Below are 13,963 nucleotides of genomic sequence, written 5' to 3' on the forward strand. Positions count from 1 at the left end.
ACCCGACGACCGTACGAGGACATGAATGCCGTGACAAGGACGACTCAAGCAGCGGTCAACCTTCCGTTTCCATATCCACTTCATTCGTTTCATCACTGTGTCTGCGTGCGTCGAAATGGGTAGTATTGGCAAAAACTAGCTTTGAGCCTCGGGAGCGGCGCTCCCGTCCCCTATATGTTATTGTATGGCATCATCTTGGCCTCTGACCTCGGGAAGCTCGTCATCGCGCCCGTGGCATGTTGCGAATGCAGCGTGGGACCGGTATGTGGTGTCAAATTCTCTCCCTACCCTTGCGCTGCTCATCCATCGCAGCAGACGTGACGGCCTGTCGCGCTCTGCTCTGCACATCTCGCAGCCATCTCTCCCTACAGAGTTGCGGCAGCCTCGACGGCGCCGGCAACCTTGAACGCCGTCTTGTTCGTCCACCGCACCTCGACGTTGTGCATCCACTCCATGTACCGCGCCCAGCCTATCGTCATGCTGCGTCAGCCGGCCGGCCGGCCTTGAGAGTAGCTTCGGCCAAGAGGGAAAACGTACTCCAAAAGGCAAACTTGCGCCCCACGTACTTTCCCACCCACGGCACGATCATCATGGTCAACATGAGTTGTAGCTGCTCGAGGCTACGCTCCCACTCCTCCTGCGCCTCCGAATCGGCCTCGGAATAGATGTCGCTCGTGGATATGGAGGGCAGGGAGTCGACCTCGTCCTTGTCGTCCGTCAGGGACGTGTCGTGGAGGTCGACGAGAGACTCGGCCGCCGTCATCGCCATTGCGCCCTCTTCCGACGTGATCGAGCGTTGGTGTAGCGGGATAGAGCCCGTCGGCTGCCGGTTCTCCTCGGGGGCTAGCCGTTGGCTGCCGGTTCGGTCAAGGTCGACGGCGCGCACGGCACAGCTCGCAGCTCCGAGTTCAGGGAAGGTGACCTGACCTGACCAGCCGGTGTTGGACTCGGCAGCTAGACTCACCCTATGCTAGAGATGTCACCGCCGCAGGATCTGTGTCAAGTCGGTCATGGAGGGCCCCGCGGTTGTCGTCGTCGTCGTTGTCGTCGTCGTCTTCTTCGGCTTCGTCGTCGTCTTCGTCTTCGCCGTCGTCTGTCGTCGTCTTCTCCGTATCGTCCACCGAGTCTCAAGTTGACGGTTGACACCGCCGGTCCCATTGGGGTAGGTACCCACTACTTTCGACGTGATTGGTCAGGGTGTCATTGCCACCAGTGAGCAGCACCAGCGCGGCCGCGTCACGTGCCGCTCGAGGTGATTTGCCTGCCACCCAGAGTGTCCCCACGAGAAGCTACCCACCAATGACTTGGCCGCTGCTGATGGCATGACATTCGCGGCTCGGCTGACGCAACTGTCGAATCGAATCAGTTCCTCGACAACGTCTCATCAACTCAACTCGCCATCGAGCCTCGACCCCTATCGTTCGCCTTGATTGAGCCAAGTGTGCACGTGGGCCATTGCCACAGCTGATCCGGCCGACGGCAAGAAACAGCAGCAGCGGACGGCAGCCATTGGCAGCACCATTGCTGGGAACAACGGACGAGCCGGCAACATCATTGGCCGATCGCGAGCGAACAGACGCGAGAAGGACCGGAAAGCGAGGGAAACGGGATTCGCCACCACGGCAGGTCGTGCAGTAACGGTATCTACAGTGAACGATCTGGTTCAGCGTCATGGATGCCCAGGTGAGTGACGCTCTGTCTCGCCAACTGCCCTACAGTGCCATTAGGACCGCGTCCGCCGAGGGGGGGTCCAAAAAAGCGTCGTCACTCCTCCACTTAAACATACGAGCCGAGTGGCTCATCCTTTTCTCACACCCCCATCGCCCTGTTCCACCCGAACCACACCAAAGCTCCACGCCCCGCTCACCCTGCCTGCTGCCAACTCTACTTACTGCACCGTGCCTTGCTGCTGTATTACTGAGGTACCAAGTTGGTACGTTCACACCACCAAGGGTACATTGTACAGTACGTGTGCAGTGAGTACGTTCGCGCTTCGACCCCTCCACCGAGCACACAAAGCCCCAAGTTTCCTGCCCTCCCACTGGTCTCTTGACCTTTCCCTGCCCCCACCACATCCCTCACCACCACTACCACCACCAAATATCCTCTCGACCTGCCGTGAGCGGGCATACCAACTTTTTGAGTCACCCCATATTTCACCGTCACCGTCACCACCACCGACACCCCGCCTGCCTGCCTGCCTGCCTGCCTGCCTCTGCTTCCCCTGCGTACGGCTCTCCTCCTTCCTCGGCGCTCTCCTCTTCCTCCCAGTCGGCCCATTTCCCTCGCTGACCGCTTTCCCTCCCGCCCAGCAGGAACAGGTGCCGGTCAGACGAAAGTCTCGCAAATCCGTCGCCTTCACAGCCGAGCAAATCGTTGTCGACGCAGACGGTTCAGTCACCATGGTCAACGCCACCGAAGAGTCCAAGGAGACGGCTCAGTCGCACACGTCCCGTACGCAGCCGCTCTCCGCCGCCCTCGGCGACTTTGCTGATTCCTCCCAAGTCGCCGCCCACGACGCGCCCCCTGCCGAGGATGCTGGCCTGGACCTGTCGCTCATGAAGAAGAAGAAGAAGCCCAAGAAGAAGACGGAGGATGCCGAGGGCGCCGCCGACGACGACGATGCTGCCCAGGCCGAGGATGGCGGCCTCGACCTCAGCATGAAGAAGAAGAAGAAGAAGAAGGCCAAGGAGGTCGGCGAAGCCGACGATGACTTCACGGCGAAGCTGAAGCAGCTCGAGGTCCAGGACGCCGACGAGACGCCCGAGGTTGAGCAGGAGGCGGAGGGGGATATGGACGCCGGCACCGGAATCTGGCAGCACGACGAGACGCGCGCTCTCGGCTACACCCTCCTGCTCCAGCGCTTCTTCAGCCAGCTGTCGCAGAAGAACCCGGATCACTCCCTCAGCGGAACCAAGAGCTACAAGATCCCCCCACCCCAGTGCATGCGCGAAGGCAACAGGAAGACCGTCTTCGCCAACATTGCCGACATCTGCAAGCGCATGAAGCGTACCGAGGAGCATCTTACCGCCTACCTCTTTGCCGAGCTGGGTACCAACGGTTCCGTCGACGGAAGCAGGAGATTGGTTATCAAGGGTCGCTTCCAGCAGAAGCAGATCGAAAACATGGTCAGGAAATACATCAGTTCGTCGTCCCCGTTTCCACGCCCGGCATCCCCCACGCCACCTTTGATTTCAGCTGCTGATGTCTCCCAGTCGAGTATGTCACTTGCAAGACTTGCAAGTCCCCCGATACCGAGCTTAGCAAGGGTGAGAACCGTCTGTACTTCATCACCTGCAACAACTGTGGATCGCGACGAAGTGTCACCGCCATCAAGACTGGTTTCTCGGCCCAGGTCGGCAAGAGAAAGAAGATGAAGGTCTAAGTGGCCTCGTCTCGCCTTCGCTACGCAAGCGCGCCTCGGTTGTTGGTGGTCGACTTTCAAAAAACCCCCCTGCCACCTCGTTTGCCCATCCCCGTACCGCTTTGTCGGCTCCGGCTCCGGCTCCGGCAAGTGGTTGGCTTGGAGAATCATGCAAATCATTCACTCCTGTCACCACGAGGAGGATGGCTCACGAGCTGTGGAGGAGAACAAGCGTGAGGGATGAAAACAGGTTCAACGAACTAGCTCGCCGGCTAGGCACTAGGTGGTGGATGGGATCATGGGGTGTATCGCGGTCCATCTTGGAAGGGACCTTGTGTGGCGTATCTGGCGCGGTGGAGCATGTCAATATCGCATAAATCATCGTCTTCGACGCCACGAGCATACATCTTGTCCCTCTCGTAGTCAGCCCGTGATGGGCCGAATACAATATCCAGTGACGGCGTGACGTCGCAGCACCAAGCCGGTCGATCTCGGGGAAGGGGACGGCTCCATCACCAGTAACCAATGTTGTCTCACATAAAAAGCAGCAGCCGGGAAGACTCAAGTTGAATCTGCGCTTGTAGTTTCACGTGAGCATTATCCTGTCTGCCAGAGAGAGATGGACCCGTTCTATGCGGTCGCCCATGTATTCATTCGTGCTGTTACCCGCCTCCGTTGCAAATTATCTCAATCTGCCACAACCAGATCTCTGCTTCCACTCCATTCTTGTCTCCTTTCCCTTCCTTCTACTTCTTCTTTTCAGGCTCATAGCATGCTCTCAACCATGAAACCAATAGGACTTGATTGTTTGTCCCCAGTCCTCTGCTCCCGTCATTTTGTGTCAAGACACGGAAATCAAGTGTAGTCTGCCATCCCAGCACCGAGACGAACCAAAAAACACAACGCCATCCAATGATGGAACATAAACAAGCACGCAAAAAAAAATTACCCACATCACAGCCCTGGCCTGTCCCGTCTATTCCGTTTCAAACGAGACGGGGGCATGGCCGAATGGGGGAAAGGCTTCATGGAGATCGGCACCGGAGACACCGTCCTGCATGGCGTTTTCCGTCATGTCATCCACTTCACTCTGAGCCGTCTCGAAGGCAGATCGCACCCATTCCGTCAGATGATGCTTCTCCATGTACTGAGTGAGGACCTTATCCTCCCAACGCATGGCATCCATCAGCTTCGTCTGCTCGTTCTTCGAAAAAGATTGGAATCGACGATCTAGACCGTCGGTGAAGGCACCGAGCACATCCTCCGGCTTTGTATACCGAAACGGGTCACGTGCATCCTCTGCAAAGCCTGTTCGTTAGTCGTGTCATTCACCCCGACAGAAGGATGTGGGAAAACGTACGGAATCGGATGCAGTCTGTAAACATGGCGAACAGTTCTGTTTCAGCAATCCGCTCCACGACCTCGGCATCGTCCTTGTGTTGCGTGTCGTTGATCTTGGCCCAGTCGTCGCGGATGAACAGACGCCTCCAGATCAGCTTCTTCGCCGCCTTGATCTCGTCACTCTTGCATGCGCTCTCAGCAACTTTCAGAGCCATCCAAAACGGGTGAGGGATTTCCTCCTTCGATTCGGGGCCCAAAGATACAAGTGTCAGAAGGTCGATGAGGTACATGGGGTCGAGCGCTTGGTGGTCCAGCAGCTTCTCCATGCCATCGGTAAACAGCTGCAGAAGGGCCTTTTGCCGTCTGGGAACGTTGGTGCTGTGCGCCTCGAGCGCAAAATTCAAAGCCGCCGCCTTGTCAACAGCGTCGTAGGTGCTCGGGAATATCTGGCCGTAGAGCTGATCCTGAATTTTGACAACAATCAACTCGTCGTCCACCTTTCGAAGTCTCTCTTCGCGGCGAGATTCGTCAGATTTAACCGTAAGCCCTTGCTGGCTCTTGGGCTTCTTTTCCGCCTCGGCCATCAGTGCGAGCTTGCCGAGGCTCAGCTCAATCTTCCTCTTCCAGACCTGGTCCTCCCTCGTCAAGGCGAGGTCCAGCAACGTGTCGGCTGCGTGGGCCACATCCTTTTCCTGCTGAACATCGTGGATCCAGGAAACACGAGACAGGTTCGGTCTGCTTCGAAGGAACTTCGTCTTGAAACCAAGGGTATCCAGTCCAAAATCGAGAACGTCGGCGACACCGTGCTTCTCGAGCAGGTAATCGTACACGGGAAAGGCAAACGGTTCCCCGTATTTTCCAAACGAGTCCTCGAGTTGAGACTTTTTGGCCTGCCGCAGCGCGTTCAAGCTCTTGGTCTCGGCAGCCGTCAGCGTCGTGGTCGCCAGCCGAGACTCCAGCGCACCGATGTGTTCGAGCAAGATGACAGCCAAGGCGCTGAGGCAGCCGTGTTTCTCGGCAATCTTGGCACCCTCCTCCCACTTTCCGAACTGGGCGAGGAAGACAGGCTTGTTGTGTCGTTCGGTGTCGTACGTCTTGACGTATTCCTGTGCCTCTGCCTTGTTCTCCGAGTTGGCCAAGCCCCAGCGGGCGTGCTCCAGAACGGCGGTGAGCATGGCGTCGGTAACGGCCGGGAGGTCGTCGAAGATCTCGGTAATGACAGTAGGATCCGGCTGGTGCGGTGCTCTTGGCGCGGCCTGGACGTGCTCGTGCTTCTTGAACCATTGGTCCGCAAGGTCGCTCAGCCGTTTCAGATTATTCGCAATGTACATGCAACCAGTCCAAGGTTCCGGGAGCCCTTCGTAGCCATCGGGGAGGATTCCCATGCGCAGCTTCTCGTCTCCGAGTCCGTAGAGAGTCAGGTTGGCTCGTCGGAAATCGTGGGCGCCCTGGTGGGTGTTGACGTTGATTTGGATCGCCTCGCTCATCAAGACGGTAACCTTGACGTCGTCGATGGCCTTGTCTCTGTACAAGACCTTGATGACCTCGTAGGACCAAGCAACGAAGATTTCCAGGCGGTAGATGTCGTTGACGAACCAGTAGCGAACGGGATCCACATCACCCTTGTGGGCGGCCGGGCCGGTTTTTTGACCTTCTTGAATGAATTCGACAATCAGGCCGACCAAACTCTTCTTGTCATCCGCAGGCCGGTTCGCGGTGAATACTTCCTGCCGCTTCCAGAGAAGAGCTGCAACGTGCATCTTCTCGGCGTTGTGCAAAAGTTTCCAGCGTGTGCTTCGATCCAGAGTCGCACCGATGGCTCGAAGATGCAGTACGAGCCTCTCGAGCGCATCCGCGCGCGCGCGAAGGTTGTCCTCTAGGGAGACGGGTAGTGTCGATATGTAAGGGGTTGTTGAGCTCAAAATCTCCTGGCTGACGTCGAGCGCCGCCGCGGCCAATTCCTCCTTTGTGAAGTTGAAATCTAGTCGCCCGTCAAATATGAGCGGGTTATCCGTTTTGGCTCCGAAAAACACGGCCTGCTCCAGCTTGCTCTTCGCAGATACCTGAGGAGGCTGGTCGCTGGCGAACTTGTCGACGTCGGTCGTCACGATCCTCACGACGCCTGCACCTCGGACCATGAGGACAACGGCCGGGTTCTTGGTCTTGTGGCGCGTGATTCGACCCTCGTCGTGGGCGCCGGCCACCGGCAGCGACTCTTCCAAGCCGGATCCGAGAATTTCGTGAACTTTGTCTTCCCGAAAATCGATGACATCCTCGAAGGAGGCGGGCAGGATGCGGTTGTCCGACTGCAGCTGCGAGTCGGGGGACTCGGGCGGGATCGCCACAGAGGCAAGGACGGCGGCGCGATCGAAGACGACAAAGGCGACGAGAGCTGGGCGTGGAAGATAGATGCGAGGTCTTGCGCTCTGGGACGTGTCCGACAGGGAGAAGGGGGTGGAATAGGAGGTGATGGGTCGGACCATGCCGATCTGGCACTCGTCGCGCGACAAGATGGCTTCGATCAAGGCATATCGAGATACGTTACCTCGCGTCAAGCTGATGAGCAAGAGCAAGTGCTGGACGGCGGGGTTGTCGTCGGCCATGGCATCGCTCAGCCTGCTCAGCTCCAGATACTTGGGCTCGAGGCCCTTGGGGACAAAGGTGAAGTCGATGGCTTCCAAGGAGTCGGTAGGAAAATCCTGACTGAGCGGATCGGCGTCCTGGAGGGCGGTGGCGAGGCGCTCTCGCAAGTCTGCCTCGCCGCATGGTTCGTTGTGACCACCCCGATGAACCTTCCAGGATTGCAGCTTGCCTTTGCTCGTGAGGGCGACAATGCTCCGCTCACCGACGCGGGCGGATCGATCGGCACGGACTGCTGCGATGTCGCCTCGGAGGGAAAGGTGGGAGAAGGCGTGGCGAATGCTTCCGAAGATGCCGCTGCCGGAGGTGGCGAGGCTCGAGGGTAGAAATTGCACTGAAATTGCCGGCCGTCCATGGCTGTCTCGCACGGCCATGTAGGCCAGCCGTCCGGAGTTGAAGGTGAGGATGAAACCTGCCGACTCGGCGTTGGTGATGGCGACAACCTTTTCGCCAGACGACATGCCGGAAGTCATGTATTCCACACCGGATCGATCCTTCTTGATGAAGGCAAAGGTCGCGGCGCTCGATATGGATTCCCAGTACACCACCTTTCCACTGCCGGACATGACGACAACCAGGCCGGGCTCGGTCGACGAGGCGGAGGGTGATACGAGGCATCCTACGGGTAGAGGGTCGGAGGGTTTCGAGGCGGAAGGAAGCGTGAAGGTGAAAGTCTCGGGTGACTGCGATGTGGAGTTGTAGGGCCAAACGATGGCATGAGCCGGGGTCAGCGTCAAGGCGTATCCGAAGGATGAGAAGATGTCGGCATGTTGCGTTCCTGAAATTTTCCATGGTTAGGTCTTGGCTTTTTTTTTTTTGCCTGTGGCCGGGTCGGCGGTGGGTGCGTACCTGTCCAATCGGACCTGATTCTATCCGGCAAAGCAGGCAGCTTGGAGACGGTGAAGGCATTGTTGCTCGTCTGGATGGTAGCAGGTCAGCGAACGCGCTGTGACGAACGGCAGCGATGCTGCAGATGAGTGACCAAGGCGTCTTCACGAACCAGAACAAGACTTCCATCGCCCTTGTTGGTGGCTCGATCTCCGTGCTTCGGCTTTTTCGTCCGCAGATTCGACTCCTTGCGCGGTGTGGGATGGAAGGTGCCCATGGGTATGACGGGTATATCATGGCTCTTGGCCTCGACCATCGCCAACTTCTCGGGCTTGGCTTCGGGGATCTCCGGTTGGGGAGCAGGTTCGACGAAAGTCTGCTCGGAAAGTGGGAGGCGCTGACGCTTGGCCTTTGGCTGCTGAAGAAGGCTTTCCGAGCTCTTGGGGCGCATTCGACGGCGAGATCGGGTGGCCGTGGCCGGGCCGCCCTCGGCGACAGCGGGGGAAAACATTATCAGTCTTTCGAGCGTCCGCTTCGGGAAGGGCGAGGCCCAGGAAAGTCGGCGGGGGGACTCGAGATGTGATGTTGAGAAGTGTAGATGACGATGCTGGCGACGAAGCTGTGCAGGATCACTGGGTTCAGGAACGCATCTCGAGCCGTCTCAGAGGGTCCAAGCAGATGGCGGACGCGGGGGACGCGGGGGACGCTGAATAGGAGGATGACGGTGATGAAAAAAAAAAAAGTCGGACACAGGAGGAAGAATAGTCGAAGAGAGTGTGAAGGGGCTGACTTGATTCCAGGGTTGATGATGCAGTAGCAAGAAGCTAGAGGCTTGGGTGCCTGGGCTCGAGGTGCAAAAAAACAAACCCAATTGCGCGGACGGCAGATTGGAGCGACCTCCCACCGTGGTGTGGCAGTGTGGATACAGGGATTGTCTTGCCTTGCTTAGGTGCTGAAGCCTGACATTCAACTTTTTATGGGGCATGGGCCAGTTACAGGTTCTGTTTCTTGTAGGGAGTTTAAGTGCACCTACAAACCAATCGGCGTATCTGTATGGGGCACTCCGTACTGGACATCCAGCACTTGTACGGAGTCTTGCAAGTGTAAGTACGGTGTGTGCTCCCGCAACTACGAGTATTAGTATTATTGTCATTGCACAAAGCACCTTCAGCTATAATATTTGGACTCGAATACCCCTACAGTGCGCGTACTCCGGCTACAGTACCTATACATGCATGTTCAAGTATTTCCCAATGCATGACAACCCCCAACAACAGACGGCTAGAGCTCGGAACTGAACCATATGTGCAAGTGCCATACTCGTCCAGAAGATCTCAAATAACTACCATTACAAGCAATCGGTACGCAGTGGTATGTATTTATACATTATCAGCAGTGCCTACCTCGCTACCGGCTCAATTTCAGTCCATTTTTCCACTGCCAGTTCCGTACTGCAGTAGTACTACGTACAGGACTCGTCCAGATATCAGAGGATCTGTTGGAGAGGTTGGAGAGGTTCATATCCAGGCCCGTCCAATCATGCTCGTAGTATTCAGTATTGCCGAAACCTGGATGTGAACTTTCATTCCCATTAAACAACTGTCAAGTTGGGCGAGGAGCGTGAGCGCACGGTACAACTTGGCGCGCTACCATTTCTAAAATGTACGATACCAGCTCGCCTGCCAACGTGTGCAAAAAAATATGATTGGACTCGTCGATTGTGTCGACATTGGGCCTTCGTTTAAATAGGTCTCCAATGCTAATAAACCTCTTGTCGGGCTTGATTTCCTTGCCATGAGAATGCTGCCGAGGCACTGCTAGATTGACTGGGCCATTCGGGGTACGTTATCCTTCCCGGTCATCAGGGGGGTTGGAAGGGGGCAACGAAGCAACAGAGGCTATAATTGGAAGGGGATTGAGATGAGAATTCGAGATTAAAGGCACTGATAAAAATTGATTGATTGGAGAAAGGAACAGAACGAATAATCTGTTCTATAGTAGTAGGGAGGTGCATAGGGTAGGGACGCATCTGAAAGATGTACGTAATCGGTTGCGTTTCATGGACTACAACATCCGTTGCCAGCGCTTCCCTTCCTCCCAAACCGCGCGGCTAGCGAATTGGTCCAGGTCAGGACATCCTTAGCAGTATCGCCGGGTCCCAAGCATGAAAGGAAACGATAAAACGCGTAAAGTAGTATCGCAATGCGCAAGAGCAACAGTGTAAGGAAGCGGAGATGTAAGCTGTTATTGAATGAAGAAGTCGACCGAAAGTTCCGAGGCTATGGCCTGGCTAGGCCGCGTCGACTAGTCCACTCAATTGCAAGGCCAAGCTTGACCCAGGGAAGCTACGAGCTAATAATATGACGAAACCAGCAGGGGATGAAGAGTTGATTCACTGGCCAACCGCAAGCCGAACACCTCCACCAGTCAAGACAGTGCACCAAAGGCTCCTACGATCACCAATGAGACCATTCTCTACGGCGGTCACCATCACCGACCCGTTGGTCAAATACCAAACCCTCGTCAAATCGGGATTATACTCGCCCGACCCTGCCCAGCATCGGCTCGCAAGACATCTCCGAAGCGTATATCTGCGCATCAAAGACTACTCGCCGCGGGTCGAGTATAGGCAAAGGCTCGATGACGTGGCCCGCCTTACCGAAGCCAAGCATCCGGACGAGGTGGCCCCTCGCGGGGTGCTCGCGTTGCAGAACCATGGGATATGGCGCAACCCGCTCTTCCGTCATCTCCTGCCTGCGGGTGGGAAAGCGGATAGTCTCGCGTTGACAAGGGTGCTGCAGGGCCACCATTCGGCCATCGAAATCGACTCTCCCAAGGGTCTTTTCCTGTCAGGAGAGGTGGGCACGGGGAAGTCCATGCTTTTGGACCTGCTTGCCGACGCGCTGCCCACCAAGGGCAAGAGGAGATGGCATTTCAGCACCTTCATGCTCTACGCTCTGTCGCAGCTGGAGAGCCGCAGGCGATGCCAGGCCACGGGTGGTGCCGATGCTGACGCCGAATCCGAGCATTCGCTCTTGTGGATGGCAAAGAAGCTCGTGGATGAATCCCCAATCCTCTTCCTCGACGAGTTCCAGCTCCCGGACCGAGCGGCGAGCAAGATACTCAGCCATCTGTTCATAGCATTCTTCCAGCTTGGCGGCGTGCTGGTCGCGTCGTCGAACCGAATGCCCGAGGAGCTCGAGAGGGCCAGCGGTGTCGACTACACTCCAGGTCCTACGCGGGGCATGATGCGGAACATGTTTAGCGGCTGGACCCGGACCAAGGGCGAGCTCTACGGCTCAACCAGCGATTTCGCCAACTTCCTCGACGTCTTGAAGGCGAGATGCGATTTCTGGCAAATGGAAGGTGCACAAGACTGGCGGAGAAAAGAAGAGGCGACGGCTGGTGCCGACCTGGTTCCGAAGACTTCGAGCCCCCACCCAGAAGGGGTCGAGCAGAACAGCACGGCGCCGGACAGCGATGAGGGACGAAAGAGTCCACACGGCTACTTTATTTTCGGGAAAGACGATGAATCTTGGCAGCAGCGGGTGCGAGGCCTGCTACCTTGGACAGCAGGAGACGCCGCCGTTCCGTGGGAGCCTTCCACGCGTGTGGTATATGGACGAAGAATCCTCACAGCCCAACACTACAACGGCGTTGTACTCTGGGATTTCGAAAAGCTCGTCGAGTCGTTTGGGCCAGCCGACTATATTACCATGGCCTCGTCGTATCATTCATTCATCATCGACCGAGTGCCGGTGATGACTGTTTCTCAGAAAAATGAGGCTCGACGATTCATCACCTTTCTCGATGCCATCTACGAGGCGCGATGCAAACTCATGATCCGGGCCGAGAGCCCGCCGGATCAAATCTTTTTCCCCGAACGAGCGCCGACGAGCAGTTTCGGAGATATCCTCCAAAGCACCGACGACGCAACTTACGCCGAAACGGTGGCAGATGTCTACCAGGACCAAATGTCTCCCTTTCGGCCAAACGTCTCCTACTACGACGCAAATTCGGCTACGTCGACGTATAATCCCGATCAAGACTCCGACTTTGGTCCCCAGAAGCGCGACATTGATTTCGGCAAGACGAGTGCATTCACGGGAGAAGATGAGCGCTTTGCGTATAAGCGTGCCGTCTCACGCATGTGGGAGCTGTGTAGCGCGCGATGGCACGCAAGAACGGGTGATTGGTGGCAGCCTCTGCCGGCGGAGGCGAGGCACTGGGAAGGTGGTTCAGCTTCGCGACGATTCGAGACGAGGGAAGGAAGCAGCCAAGCGGGCGGCGGCGAAGGCGTAGGCGACAGTGTGGAAGAGGAAGAATCGGCAGGCCTGGCCAAGTGGAGGGTCAGGCATCTAAGAAAGCAGCAACACGAGGGATCGCAGAGCGAGGGCACGTGCGACGGCGGCAGCCGCAACAGGGTATAAAGCACCTCGATCCATCACAAGGACATCATTGCTCTTATTGAACGACCCTAAAGGGAATTTTGTTCTTCTCTCGTGTGCCTTCCCTCCTCATGGATGGATAATGACTCCCCAATCGCAAACCGGAACGCCATGCAGTCATTGTCTTGTCTCACCGGGAGGAGCAGGCTCACAGGGTCGTCACACCGGGTGCCCAAGCCTCGCCTATCCGCTTCATGTCTTCGCTGAACTTCTTGCTCGTAATCTTGCGACCTCCGCGGCCTCCGAGGGGTGCGTGCTCGTCAGGATCGAAGAAGGGATTCTGCAAAAGGCGCACGTATGCGCTCTGCATGGCCCGGAAGACGGGTTTGAGCTCGGCGTCACGCAGGCCGGCGGCGGCTGTCCTCGCGGCGGCGGCAGCGGCCGTGCCCGGCTGGATGGCGACGGAACGGCCGCGCATATCGACGACGCAAACCATGCGAACGCCTGTGTTGGTTTCGAAGCCGTATGCGGCGACGCGATCGTCGACGGCGTGGAGGAGGCCTAAGTCGCCAGAGAGGCCGACGCCCGAGGCCGCATTATTCTTCGCCCGTAGTTCAAATATGTCGATTGTGGAGGAGAGAAGGAGGGAGAATTGGAGGGCCGAGCGGATCGGCGTCGGCGCGGCATCGTTCGATGAGTCGTGTGATGGAAAGACGGACATGTGCAGCGGGTTGTTCTATGTCCCACCTCCTCCAGAGGGGGGTCTGGTCAGCGTGCTGTTGTCGTTCGAAGGAGAGTTGGGCGGTTGACCCCTAATCGTGCCTTACATTGCGCCCGATGATGCCGAGGCAGGCGATAGACGGGATGGCGGCCGTCATTGTGAGAGAAGTTGAGAGAGATAGAGGTTGATTGTTGGTGGTGTAGGGACTAAGCTCCAGCAGGAGAACGATGGGACACACAGCTTAGCTCCGTCATCGTCGTTTCTAGTGGGGCATTCGCTCCTCATCGTCTTGGAGCTCAAACCAGCAACACATGCTAATAATTAATAGCAGTTGTCAAGAATGAACAAATAGTACTCCCTACGCACAAATATATACACGTTTTGGATTAACAAACCCAGTAGTATCGGGAAGGCCACGGCGACCACAGCACGACATGGGGTACGGCAGTGTTCTCTTTTCTAGATTAAGACAGTACAATATTTTGACACGCAAGCAACAGAGGGTCTCCAGGAAAGGCACCAATTGGTACTTTGGCGATTCACTGCCCTGTCTCTATCCAGGGCAGACTATGAATGATTGATATCTCAGAGAATTCAGAAACTCGTTCGGGGAAAGGGGTGGAGGGGGGTGGAGGGGGCGCCAGCTTTGGAATTCGCAAAAGTGTCTCGACGCTGGTGGAC

The 13,963-nt window shown here is 56.9% G+C and overlaps 5 protein-coding genes across 5 annotated transcripts; 2 read left to right on the plus strand and 3 right to left on the minus strand.

Annotated features, from left to right (window-relative positions):
- Positions 1–365: 365 nt before the first annotated feature.
- DCS_01506 (uncharacterized protein) lies at positions 366–1,324 on the minus strand (the record flags this gene model as incomplete). The annotated part of the gene is made up of 4 exons (XM_040798838.1): positions 366–469; positions 538–922; positions 984–1,103; positions 1,298–1,324. The coding sequence occupies 4 exons, from the start codon at positions 1,322–1,324 to the stop codon at positions 366–368; spliced, it is 636 nt and encodes a 211-aa protein (XP_040659721.1).
- Positions 1,325–1,671: 347 nt separating this feature from the next.
- On the plus strand, positions 1,672–3,385 carry DCS_01507 (uncharacterized protein; the record flags this gene model as incomplete). The annotated part of the gene is made up of 3 exons (XM_040798839.1): positions 1,672–1,933; positions 1,978–3,144; positions 3,216–3,385. The coding sequence occupies 3 exons, from the start codon at positions 1,672–1,674 to the stop codon at positions 3,383–3,385; spliced, it is 1,599 nt and encodes a 532-aa protein (XP_040659722.1).
- Positions 3,386–4,340: 955 nt separating this feature from the next.
- Positions 4,341–8,684, minus strand: DCS_01508 (nuclear pore complex subunit; the record flags this gene model as incomplete). The annotated part of the gene is made up of 4 exons (XM_040798840.1): positions 4,341–4,672; positions 4,725–8,123; positions 8,195–8,264; positions 8,346–8,684. The coding sequence occupies 4 exons, from the start codon at positions 8,682–8,684 to the stop codon at positions 4,341–4,343; spliced, it is 4,140 nt and encodes a 1,379-aa protein (XP_040659723.1).
- Positions 8,685–10,533: 1,849 nt separating this feature from the next.
- On the plus strand, positions 10,534–12,603 carry DCS_01509 (mitochondrial ATPase; the record flags this gene model as incomplete). The annotated part of the gene is made up of 1 exon (XM_040798841.1): positions 10,534–12,603. One exon carries the CDS (start codon positions 10,534–10,536, stop codon positions 12,601–12,603), a length of 2,070 nt encoding a protein of 689 aa, XP_040659724.1.
- Positions 12,604–12,769: 166 nt separating this feature from the next.
- On the minus strand, positions 12,770–13,439 carry DCS_01510 (uncharacterized protein; the record flags this gene model as incomplete). Its single annotated transcript, XM_040798842.1, has 2 exons — positions 12,770–13,297; positions 13,389–13,439. The coding sequence occupies 2 exons, from the start codon at positions 13,437–13,439 to the stop codon at positions 12,770–12,772; spliced, it is 579 nt and encodes a 192-aa protein (XP_040659725.1).
- Positions 13,440–13,963: the final 524 nt, after the last annotated feature.

This window comes from Drechmeria coniospora, chromosome 01 (genome assembly GCF_001625195.1).
Source record: "Drechmeria coniospora strain ARSEF 6962 chromosome 01, whole genome shotgun sequence".
Taxonomy (NCBI): Eukaryota; Fungi; Ascomycota; class Sordariomycetes; order Hypocreales; family Ophiocordycipitaceae; genus Drechmeria; species Drechmeria coniospora.